This window comes from Akebia trifoliata, chromosome 8 (assembly GCF_017979445.1).
Source record: "Akebia trifoliata isolate Shusen 1 chromosome 8, ASM1797944v1, whole genome shotgun sequence".
Taxonomy (NCBI): Eukaryota; Viridiplantae; Streptophyta; class Magnoliopsida; order Ranunculales; family Lardizabalaceae; genus Akebia; species Akebia trifoliata.
Window position 1 is genome coordinate 41,395,166 of NC_141382.1, and position 13,353 is coordinate 41,408,518.

Consider the following 13,353-nt stretch of genomic DNA (forward strand, 5'->3'; position numbering starts at 1 on the left):
AACACACTGGTTTTGGTTCTCCATCAACATAACCATTGGGATATTAGAGATTCCCAAGACAAATGTATCCCTACGAAAACATTTCTTTATCCTTAGAAGATTGGAATTGATATCTAAGAATTCTGCACGTTTCCTCCAATCCTAAAGGTCATGTTGATGGAGAGTCACGGTTGAGGCTAAAAACATCCAAATTTAATTAATCGAACCGAGTCCTGTCTATCGACTTTTGAGCTGACTCGGCCATGTTTTAACACATAGCTTTATTGTGAAGTACCTTATTATGTGAAGTTGAAGCAAATATCTTACTTGGTTATAAAACAATCTCTCTCTCTCTCTCTCTCTCTCTCTCTAACCAATCTCTTCTTTCTCTAGTGTTCAAGCAAATATCTTAGTAATAAAACAAGCTCTCTCGCACTCTCTCTTTTTTATACATATAAATGATTACCTTGTGAGTGAAGAAAAATGCATAAAAAGACAAGATATGGAGTCAAAGATAAGAAGACCAACCATCCTTCTCATTCCACTTAAGGTCCCCCTCCAGACCGTTTTCCACTCTACCCATCAACCAACATTACCGACAGATTATTAAATTAATTAACGTGCATTGTAATTAGGTGTACACTGCTACACCATATCATTCCATATTCTACTAATTAATTTAAAATTAAAACCATTCCCCCTCCTTCATTCCTCTCTTATCATCTCTTTTCCATATTCTAAGCAGCCTCACAACCATCACCATCACCATCATCATTCCCTCCCCATCAAGCCTTCTTTCTTTCTTTCATTCTATATCTCCATCTCTATATATAAAGTATTTAATTCTTCTACATCAAATCTGTTGGAGAGAAGAAAAAAAAAGGTTGAGATGAGGAAGCCTGAACCCATAGGGAAGAACAATATTAACAGTAATAATAAGAAGCTTAGAAAGGGACTTTGGTCACCAGAAGAAGATGAGAAGTTAATGAAGTATATGTTGAACAATGGGCAAGGTTGTTGGAGTGATGTTGCAAGAAATGCTGACTTGCAAAGGTGTGGAAAGAGTTGTAGGCTTCGATGGATTAATTACTTGCGGCCTGATCTCAAGCGAGGTGCATTCTCGCCTCAAGAAGAAGAGCTCATCCACCATTTGCATTCCATCCTTGGAAACAGGTTGTCTCTCTCCTCTCTCTCTCTCTCTCTCTCTAACCAATCTCTTCTTTCTCTAGTGTTCAAGCAAATATCTTAGTAATAAAACAAGCTCTCTCGCACTCTCTCTTTTTTATACATATAAATGATTACCTTGTGAGTGAAGAAAAATGCATAAAAAGACAAGATATGGAGTCAAAGATAAGAAGACCAACCATCCTTCTCATTCCACTTAAGGTCCCCCTCCAGACCGTTTTCCACTCTACCCATCAACCAACATTACCGACAGATTATTAAATTAATTAACGTGCATTGTAATTAGGTGTACACTGCTACACCATATCATTCCATATTCTACTAATTAATTTAAAATTAAAACCATTCCCCCTCCTTCATTCCTCTCTTATCATCTCTTTTCCATATTCTAAGCAAGCCTCACAACCATCACCATCACCATCATCATTCCCTCCCCATCAAGCCTTCTTTCTTTCTTTCATTCTATATCTCCATCTCTATATACAAAGTATTTAATTCTTCTACATCAAATCTGTTGGGAGAGAAGAAAAAAAAAAGGTTGAGATGAGGAAGCCTGAACCCATAGGGAAGAACAATATTAACAGTAATACTAAGAAGCTTAGAAAGGGACTTTGGTCACCAGAAGAAGATGAGAAGTTAATGAAGTATATGTTGAACAATGGGCAAGGTTGTTGGAGTGATGTTGCAAGAAATGCTGACTTGCAAAGGTGTGGAAAGAGTTGTAGGCTTCGATGGATTAATTACTTGCGGCCCGATCTCAAGCGAGGCGCATTCTCGCCTCAAGAAGAAGAGCTCATCCACCATTTGCATTCCATCCTTGGAAACAGGTTCTCTCTCTCTCTCTCTCTCTCTCTCTCCCTCTCTCTCTCAAAAGCAAACAAAAGATGATTATAGGAAGAGTAATATAGAACATGTGAAGTAATGTAATACAATGTATGGGATATATGAGATCATCTTCGATGAATCTCATCATAATTTACAAATTGTGGTACAGATCATGGGAAATAATGTAATTCGATGCTATAGGATCATCTTCAATGTATCTCATCATAATTTACAAATTGTTAAGGGAAGATCTCTGTTGTTAGTAGAATCAATTAGATAGTATTTTCTAATTCAGTCATCATGAATGCACATGGTTTTGGTACACGGCTGACGTGTTAAGGACACAAAACCATAGATCTTTTTCATCAGGATACACAGGAAAAAGACGTGCAATTCTGTGCCCTTGCCACGTCTGCCGCATATCCAACCGCGTGCATTCATCATTATTCATTCTAATTAGGATTACTCATTGAAGAGAAATGGTTGTGATGAGAGAGTGAGATTTGAAAAGAGGATTTCTCACATCTTTCTACCTTGAAAATCATGTTTGAGACTTTCATTTGGCACAACTTTTAATTATCATATACAAAAGAATTAAGAATAATTTCATTTCACAGATTTTAAGGGACAGTACATTACAATTTTCTTTTGTTCTTTTAAACTTCTGTATTGCAAGATTTTAACATTTATGAGTGCTATTAATTATTATTTTTTATCAAATATAATGCTAAATATATGAATTCTTCCTTTTATATATATACCATCCTATAAAGTATTATTATCTTTATTATATATAGATATATATAGATATAAATCCACTTTTAATTTTTTAAATATAATGTTGAAAATCTCTAGGATTGTTGAATCAGACACTCTATACCTATGTCCAATTGTGAGACCTGTCCCATTTTCCATGCAACATAGATTTTAGTGATATTTAAATGATTGAAGCAAGAGTAGTCAGAAATGTAAAAACCACAATAAATTCAATGTCATTCCAGCATTAGTGTTGAAGCAATCCCTACGAAATGTTAAATACCCAATACTGATTTTTTACATTAAACACCTCCACTTCAAATAGCCACCCTAAGGGTATTTCAGTCATTTCGAAGACTAAGGAGACTTGGTTATCCATAGGTCTTAGAATACTCTTCAAAAGGACACATATATTCGATATCTGCACTTCAAGTTAAAGACTTTACACCTCTAACTAATTCTGTTTAGAGATTAGACACCATTCCTCCATGCAGACCATGAATTAAAGGAAAAACATGTCTTCTGTTATTGGTTTTATTGAAATTACATGTATCTTAATTATATAGTTTATATAAAAAGTCAATCTTTTAACCTTTAATTTGATTTTATATAATTTAGATGGTCGCAGATTGCGGCACGCTTGCCTGGACGAACGGACAACGAAATAAAGAATTTTTGGAATTCCACAGTGAAGAAAAAATTGAAGAATTCATCATCATCAACATCACTTTCAGCAAACAAAAGTGATTCTTCAGAATATAGAGATGTCACAAGAGGTCTCATGTCCATTAATGAACATGACATTATGACCATGTGCATGAACTCATCATCGTCGTCGTCATCATCCATGCAAGCTATGATGATGGGAAACCAGTTTGACCCATCACCTCTACTTGAGAATAGTTACAATGTACCAGCTGATGCTGCTGCTGGATACTTCAATGCGTCCACCTGCTTAACACAAATTGGTATAGAAGATTGGTTCTATGGGGGTCATGGGATCATAGGGAATGGTATTAATATGGGGGTAGAAAGGGAATTATATGTTCCTCCATTAGAGAGTATAAGTATAGAAGGGATTAATAATATTACTGATAATGCCACTGAAAAGACAAACAATAATAACCACTTAAATAATATCAACATCACCAACAACCACCATAACAAAGTAGAGAACATAATTGAGAGTGGGTGTTATTGGGAAGGAGAAAACTTAAGAATGGGAGAATGGGACTTGGAAGAATTGATAGAAGATGTCTCTTCATTCCCTTTCCTTGATTTCCAAGTTGAATAATTAGATAATAGCCCTCCCTTGAAATTATTTTTTTCCCATGAAGAGAATATATGTTGAAACCCTCCTTTTTTTTTTCTATAAATACCCAAACTCATGTCACTAAGAAGCTCATGAGAGAGGACAAAAAATCTCAAAATTACAAAAAATACCCCCAATAAAACCTTGAAATCATTTTATTCATGAAAAAATAAATAAATAAATTGGGAATAAAGGTCACTAAGTGCATTTGGTTAGGTGACAGCAAACATTTTGTATGTACATTTACCTTATTTTCCTGTAAGTGAGGACACATTGATCATTTCACCAGCATCAGGGATTGGATGAATCACAATGATGCTTGTGAAGAGACACGGGAATAATCATGTTGAACGTAGAAAGAGAGGGTCATTAAGATTAGTTGGTAAGTTGTAGTTATTATGAGATGTAAATGTGGTGGATGTTGTTACTTGTGCTTGAGAAAAGTAGGTTGTACCACACATTGATGAAGAAATAGAAAATCTCTCTCTCTCTCTCTCTCTCTCTCTCTCTGATGTAAATGAAATAAAGGGAAAAAATGGGATCCAATCACATAGATAAATAGGGTTTAATCGCTTAGCAAAGAGGTCCACTTGAAACCATGTAAGTATCATGTGAGATGCTTATATATGTTATTTTGTTCTCATTATAACATGAATTAGCTCATAATGTTAGCTGTTAGGTTCAACGCAATTGGATTCTTCTATCTTTCTCCTCGCACTTATGTGTAAAAGAGATGGTCAGCAAAGGTAATTAAATAATAAAAATGGCATGTAAGGAAAACATGTTCATTATAATGATATGTTTTATACCAAACATTTGGAGTTCGATAGTCAAATCCTATTCCTCTATTCCGTTTTGTTCAAGCCAAGTCCTTAATTTGTTATTGAGAGTAAGTTCATATCTACTTTCATTATCTTCATCGTCCACATTCTTATGGCTCTTTTTCTCTCTTATTTAGAATCTTCATCTTGAATATTTATTTTAATTGGAATATCTTTAATTAGCCTTCATTGAATATTATCAAACCTACAAGTGATTTTTTGCTCGCAGACCTATGAACAAGTTTGTTCATAACCACCATCCATTTGACAAGTGATTAAGAAGTCATAACCAAAAAGAGAGAAATAATTTTCTCTATCCTGCCCACAATAGAAAAAGAAATTTTCTGATTGCATCACCTTGTACCATCCAAAAAATATGATTTGATGCCACCGCATTGTAGAGGCCAAAATCCTATGAACTTTGATTTTTTTATTTTTTATTTTCAAAAAATGTTATTTTTCACTATTGAATTTTAATTTTAAATTTGGGAATTTGGTAGTCATCTATTTTCAACACCTTGGATCAAGTTCGATTTATTTTTTTAATTTTAGTTTTTCCATGAAATCTAGAAGGATGTAGTGTGTGGTATTGGGCCCAATAATCCTTTTCAAGACTTGAAATATTAAATTAAAATTTATGGGCAGAGGACAAGTGGGTAGGAGAGAGAAATTTCCTCTCTTTCCATTTCGTCTTTTAGCGTGCGTGTCAAACAATTGTGGTGTTGTGAGCAAAAATACACTCCTTAATTGACTATCTTTTAGTTTACCGCTTATTAGAATTACTCCTATATTTTCTCGAATGTGCCTATTTCTAAATTTATTCAGAAAGCTTATAATCATTACCAATTAAATGAATAAAGAGGCACTTTTAATGATTTCCCCTTCTAATTCTACCATAACCAACTTGCCATGATTTGTGGATTATAAAGTTATATATTTTAAAACCCCAGGTTTGGTGAGATGGCCAAGATCATGCCCCAGTAAGCAGAAGAACGTCTTGAGTTTGAATCTGCCTTAGAGGTCACCCTCAGGGATTTATCATGGAATTTTTTTGGTACATATGTGTGTGCGGGGGGGAGGGAGGATTGCACTTGCCCTAAAGATTAATCGAGTACTCTAAGAAGATGAGATGCCTCGGGTTTCAAAAAAGAAGAAGTGATAACTCATCTTATAAGTGACACGTAGATGGAGTGTCATTTGAAACTTGAGATACCAAGATGAATGAAGAATCATGATTTATGTTGAGAGATTGCAACAATCACATTGGTTTCCAACCTGACATGATACTTCGCCTTTTTCTTGGTTCAAGTCTTCCAATCAAGGGCGGATTTATAGTGGGGGTATTTTCCTCTACAAGAATTTTAAAAATCTAATGATTTATAAACTATTGCAATAGATAACAACGATAGATAAAAAAAAATGTTGGAGTTCACTTTTCATTAAAGTTCGAAAAAGGGTAATGCCTTTCTAAAATTCAATTTTCTTTTTAATTTTACAATTTAAGAGGGATTAATAATTTTAATTGGAGTTCACTTTTCATTAAAGTTCAAAAAAGGACATTATCATATTTGTTGTAGGCACCCCATTTTTTTTGCACTCGCTCGATTAATTAATTTGTCAACCCGATTGCGACGATTCCAGATGATAAACGAATGTTCTAAGGATTTTTGTTCGTTACTAGATATGTTTTCAAAGCTCAGATGAAGTATTCCACATAAAAAAACTTAGAAACCACACTACAATAGGAAAATGCAACCCTAAACATAGAAATCATTATTTTGGGATTAAAATAAGTTTACGAGAAAAAATGTAAAAAAAATTGAACAAATTATCAAAATATCCTTGATACCAAAACACCCTTAAAGATTGCATAACGCTTAGAAAAATCCTTTCGAATATATAAAATGACAACTAAAATTAAATAAGCTATTTCGTCAATTTTCACAAAGTTTAACAAAGTTATCAAAATGCCCTTCATGGGGTCCACACCCATTTCACTTTAAAAAGTCATAAATGACACAAATCGACAATTTTAGTAAATTCCTCACGAAAAATCTATTCCAAAATGTCAGAAAACAACCTCCCAAAGCAAAATCATAGATGGCAAAACGGCAATTTTTAACTCTAAAATTTAAAATCTGAAATTAATAATTAAAAATATTAATTAAGATAAAGTAAAATCTTAATAAATTAAATTAAAATCTTAATCAATTAAATTAAAATTTTAAACAATTAAATGCAATTAATTAAATGTGCGGACTCAACTCCAAGTGGCGGCCCATTTATTCAAGTGGGGCCCACCCAATATTTAATTAAAGAACCCTCCCTGGGGGGTCTCAAAGAATATCAAATATTTAATTAAGAACCCTCCTAGTAGGGGTGTCAATGGGTACTCATTTAACCGAAATCGAACCAGAACTAGAATCGAAAACCCCAGTACTAGTTCCCTTTTTATTGGAACTGATTAGAACCGGGTCTAAAATAGAATCAAACGGATAGGAATAAGAGCCGTTAGGTTCTATCTAATGGATACCTGTGGGTACCCGGAACCGATTTATTTTGTCACTTCTTTTCTTTTCATACTATAGATGATTTAAGGTATTTTTTATTTCAAAATAAATGCATATTATATAAAATTCTTCAATTACAAATTATCAATTGGAGCTTAAAATGAGTTCTCTTTTAAAAACTCATTTCTTTTAACCAAGATAAAAATTTTATTTTTGAAAAAAAAAATCATTAATTTGTATCTTTAGTATAACAAATTATAACTAAGTTAATACTGTATGGATAATGTATTAATTTTTTAAAAGAAGAAAAATTATAATTATTTGAAAAAAAAATTCACATTCGATTCTTAAGAATTGGAACCCACCTGTGATTTTTGGTGGTTTCGGTTCCAGTTCCATTTATTTTGGAACTAAACTAATATAATGGTTATGGTTCTAAGCTCCTTACGAATCAAACTGGAACAACCCATTGACACCCTTACCTCTTGGGGGTCTCTAAAACTTAAAAATTTAATTCTACGTAAGTTAAATAAATCAAATCCAAATGTTAACCACTTGAAAAATCATAAGAGGATTAGTTAGAGATAAAGCTATTTAAAAGAGATATTATCTAACACAAACCTTATTAATAACTTTTTTAAAAAGACAATCCTACCATCTAATCTTGTATACCTTCTGAAACCCTTGGAAATATAAGTCAAAATCTCCCTAAAACTCTCTCAAAATCCTAAATTTGAAGTCTCAACTCAACACCTATACCCCAGGTCTTGATATTCAACCTGAAAATACCCAGAAATCCTAAAAAACACTTGGATTTAGTATAAAAAAAAACTCAGAATTTCCGTCTTGAAGTTTGGGAGCAGACCTAGAAGCAAATACAAACTAACTTATTCGTAAGAGGAATGCTTACCGCCAATTTTGTGAGAAAACACATCACCAACAATCAATCGTCAATCGTATCCAAAAGTAATTATACTAACACTAGAAATTAGGTTTTTTACAATATAGATTTTTGGTTTTAATATAGACCGACTTTGGTCGGGTGGGATTGGTGCCTAACACTTTCCACTCCCATAACCTGATTCCTGTACCTGTAATCTCTTCATAGATTTTTGTTTTATTTATTTAGAATTAATTTTCAGTTCTTAAACCGTAAGATTAGGTGATGACTCCATAAATCCCGAAGATCATTAAAACAGATCTACACCAACGGATCGATACGCTTTCACTTGCAAATAAGTACAATACTTATCATCATGCAAGATATAAAAAAAAATCAATATGGATGATATTCACTTCAACTGATTAGAAACAAAGTTATCATTCACAACAAATTGAACCAGAAAATTTGTGGCCAGATGGATCATCTCACTTCAATGATGCATGAATGAGATCTCCTTGAAGCGGAAAGAAATCTCTAATTTGTCCTAAACAATGCGGATATATTTCCAGTGAACCTCATAGTTTCATGTTGATATGCAAGAAGAAACACATGAGTTCTATCAAGGCCAAACATCGATAGGAGCCTTCATGATTATAAGTACATAATCTTGATCAAATTTATATCTAAGGGAAAAAAGATCTTTTAAGCATCAAAACAAATCTATATTATCATTGGTTTATGTTTGTATATGGCTTGTCTTCTATTGGAAGTAGCTTTATGTTGGTAAAATTCATTGTGCACTAAAGAGAAATTTGTTGGAATAACAATTTACTTACGGTATGTTTGATTGCACAAGGGAAATAAAGTGAAAAATCATTTTCCATGGAAAATTACATTTTCTATGTGTTTGATTGCATTTTTACATGGAAAATGATTTTCCATCCTCCTCTAAAAGTCTCACAAAACCTAGATTTTAATTTTCCACCCATACTCATTGGAAAATGAAATTTATCCTTATTTTTCATTCCCAAATCAAAACCCTAACTTCATATTTTCTTCTTCTCCCCCTACCACCACTACATTCACCCTTTTGTCGTCAGCCACCGCCCTCCTCCCTGTCTTGTTCTTTTTTTTCCTCCTTATCCTCCTTTAGCCACACCCTCTTCTTTTCCTATCCTCTCCTCTTTTATTTCTCCTCCCTCGCCCCAACCCTCTCTCTTTTTCATTCTCTCCTTCTTCCATTTCTGATTTTTTTTAAATAAAATCAAACAAAATTAAATTTTCCAACCCTACCTATTTTCCACTACTATTTTTCATGGATTTCAAATTCTATGAAAAGTCACTTTCCATACAATCAAACATACCCTCAATAAAAAATACTTTAATTTCCTTACTAAGTGGAGTTTCCTGACCATTCATCCATGTGGCATCCAAAAACATGATCAGATGCATGCCACAAGGACGTAGGTCACAAAATTTTAAGAACTCTCAAAAAAGAAAATAAAATTTACCATTGTATTTTAATTTTAAATTTGAAAGTTCTATGGTAATTGTCCATTTTCAAAATATTGGATCAAGCACCCCCTCCCACACTTTTTTTTATGAACTCTAGAGGGTTGTGGTGTTGGATTGCCAATGTGGCAATCCATGAGGGCCAAACAACCCTAGTAAGATTTGAAATCTAACTAATATTTTGTTTTGTTAAATATTAAAAATACCCCCCTATGTTTTGAAAATGATGACATGCATCCATTGACATCAATTTTCTACAAAGACTAAGGGGAAAAGACTTGAACACTCTCATCTTCAACCTCTAATAAAAAGAACTTGGATATTTCTTCTAAAAATTAATCATCTTCAACCTTATTCAATAAATTTTTTAACCCTCATAAACTATTTTAAGATTTTATCTACTTCAAGTTTTCAACCTTCAAATCTCAAGGCAATATAGAATTTTTTAGGAAGTATGAAATGATAAAATTTTAGATTGAAAAATCTAGGATTTTCTACAAAGAGGGCAAGGTAGAAAATGATGGATTAAAATAAAGTTAAATAGATTAAAGTTACACTAAAAGTTGAAGATCTTGAACATGACTTGTTTTGGGAAGAAAAAATAAATAATATTTTTTTAAAATTGAAAATGATGGGATTTTGGGTAGAAAAATCTGGGATTTCATGTAAAGAGTTAGTTCAAGGTAGAAAATGATGAACTGAAGATTAAGTTAAGTAGATATAACATGGAGGTTTGGAGAGCTTGAAGATGATTTGTTATAAGAAAAAAAATCAAGGCTTTTGGCTAGAGGTTGAAGATGAGGGCATTTGAGTCTTTTCTCTTTAGTCTATATAGAAGACTAAAGTCAAGGGATGCATGTCATCAATTTCAAAACATAGGGGGATATCTCTAATATTTAGCAAAATGTAGGGGGGCATTTCTAAATCACGCAATTATGTATCACTTCCCAACTAAAATTAATACAATCCGTTTAAATTAGGAAGTAACATATCCACATAAAAAAAAGCCATGAATTGCCACTATCGACAGTAACCCATAAAAAAGGAATAAGTTGATTTCAACTATCTACTCTGACCTTTTGATTTTGATCATGTGCTTTTTGGTTTTCGATATCTCTCCATCAAGGTGAAGAAAATATTCATACCCAACGTTCTTTCCCAAAGGGAGAAGCTGATATTCTCAGTCTATTAATATTTGATTTTTAAATTTAGTTAGGGTGTAATAAGTAAAAGTTCGGGGTGCGAAAAAGTTCTCTAAATTCATAGGCAACTCATTTTAAGGTGCCTGAGTTTTTACAAGAAAAATGATATTGAGAGATTGTAACCTAGGTTTCGCAAAAATACTGAAAATATCTCATTATCACTCATTGACGTAAGCAATATTGTCAAACCACGTAATCTCTTTATGATGTTTTCTTCCTTTTTATTTGTGTTTTATTTATTTTTTATTGCTATCGCAATCTTTTACATTTATTTTCTACAACTAGATAGAGACTTTAGATTACCATTTGAATGAACACTCAAGTAGACAATTAGTTGTGACCAATTACAAATTCAGGTGGCATTCAAGAATTTGTTTGGAAAGTGCTTTTGGAATTTTAAATATCATTTGGTAATATATTTGAGAAGTGCTTCTTGCCAAACTTAGAAGGTAAAATGAAAAAAAAAAAGAATTGAGAAGCAATCCAAATTAACTTCTCACTTCCAACATAAGAGGGTCACTCACAAAACTTAAATTTACTAGATATTTGGATGCCAATCTCATACTTTTTACTAAAATACTCATTATAATGTTTCTAAGTTATTAAATCAATAATCAGAGTGGTCAAAACTTTTAATATAATTATTACAATGTTAAAAAAAAAAAAAAAAATTCGAAAAGGCTTGGTTTCGATGACTTGTGAAGAATAACTTATAAGAAAACAAATTATCCTCACAACAATTGGGATTTAAATTTATTATAATAACACACATCTCAAAGATACTTATCTCCGATGATGGATGTCAATTATATTTAAATGATTTGCATCATGAGTTTTTTCCATGAGTCACCGAAACCCAATCTTTTCCAAAAACACACTTTCTAAACACTCAATGAAGGGTCTTGTTACCGTATGTCTTAGAACACACATTAAAGTGCAATAAATACACCTTGGGAATAAGCATATGGAATATTTTAATAAAAAAGTATATTTTTAGAATATTTTCGGTACAAATTTCAATTTCCCAAGTGTATTTATTGTACTTTAACAAGTACCCTAGCTATTAAGACCCCTCAATAAATGTTGGATTTCGCAAACACTTTCTAAAGAGTGATTGTTTGCTCACAGCGCTCACAATCCAACACCATTTTGACATGTGGTGTTGATGACATAAGCAACTAGAGGAGTATTTTTCTCTTTCTTCTTTAGTGGGAAAAAATAAAATTTCCTAATTAGATCACTTTGTGGCATTAAAAAACATGATCCAATTATTGTAGAGGATGAAATTCTATGAATTTTAAAGTTATTTTTTAACAGTTGAATTTTAATTTTAAATTTGGGTGCTTAATAGGCATCTATTTTCAACACTCTTGATCAAGTTTGAAATTTTTTTTTTCTCTTTTGACCATGAGTTTTTTCATGAAATCTAGAAGATTATGGTGTTCGATCACCAATATGATAATCCATGTTGACCCCACAATACTTTTAATATTTGAAATCTAAAATTAAGATTTTTGAATAGGGGGGTGTGTGAGCCGGAGAGAGAAAATTTCTCTCTTATTACTTACGTCTTCAGCGTCACATGTCAAATCGATGTTGGATTGTGAGAAAAGAAACATTCCTTTCTAAACACTCGATGGATTGATGGATTTTGCAACTGTGATTCTTTTGGATGTGCACTTAAATGTTTGACCTACACCTTAGTTGTCCCACCTCAAAAGATTAATTTGATTTATAAATATTTTTCACTCATAATTTTTGGTCACTGAATTTGAGTATTTTTGAATAATTTAAATCAATCTATAGAAATCATGAATGAAAACAAATTCTTGGTTTCGAAGACCACTAAAAAAAAATGGATCAGACATTTTTATTTTTATGTTTATTTTTTTCTATTAAAATTAGCAAAACTTCTGACTCTATAACTGTATCAAAATTTTATCTAAAATTCCACGTGTCATCTCTCTATTGCAGGAGTATCTCGTTCTTCCATTTTTTTTATTTTTTGAGGTCAATCTCTCTTCTCCAAGTTGCGAAACATAGCACGTGCATTGCTGTGTTGAACGGCACCATACGTGTAAAGGCATTTTTGTCTTATTCAGATTCCTCCACTTTTTCTGTATTTTTTTAATTGCTTTGTTGTTGTTCTTTCATTCATTCGAGAATGATTTGGTTTCCAAACTCCAGAGGTGCTAACGTGAACTGTGGGCGCACCATTTCTTTGATATTTGAAGAGAACTGATACTGTCACTTGTTCTTTATTTCATTAAGCTGCTCCCATGGCGCATGTTAGTGACGTTCTCGCGTAAATCCATGCGTGTGCCGGTGCTTTTGAGAACGACGAACATCGAAATTTCAGAAGGACTTC

The 13,353-nt window shown here is 32.6% G+C and overlaps 1 protein-coding gene across 1 annotated transcript; it reads left to right on the top strand.

The window, feature by feature from the left end:
* Positions 1 to 1,659: 1,659 nt before the first annotated feature.
* LOC147396865 (transcription factor MYB46-like) lies at positions 1,660 to 4,770 on the top strand. The gene is made up of 2 exons (XM_086452369.1): positions 1,660 to 1,991; positions 3,364 to 4,770. Exons 1-2 carry the CDS (start codon positions 1,708 to 1,710, stop codon positions 4,037 to 4,039), a joined length of 960 nt encoding a protein of 319 aa, XP_086308495.1. The 5' UTR covers positions 1,660 to 1,707; the 3' UTR covers positions 4,040 to 4,770.
* The last annotated feature ends 8,583 nt before the right edge of the window (positions 4,771 to 13,353 follow it).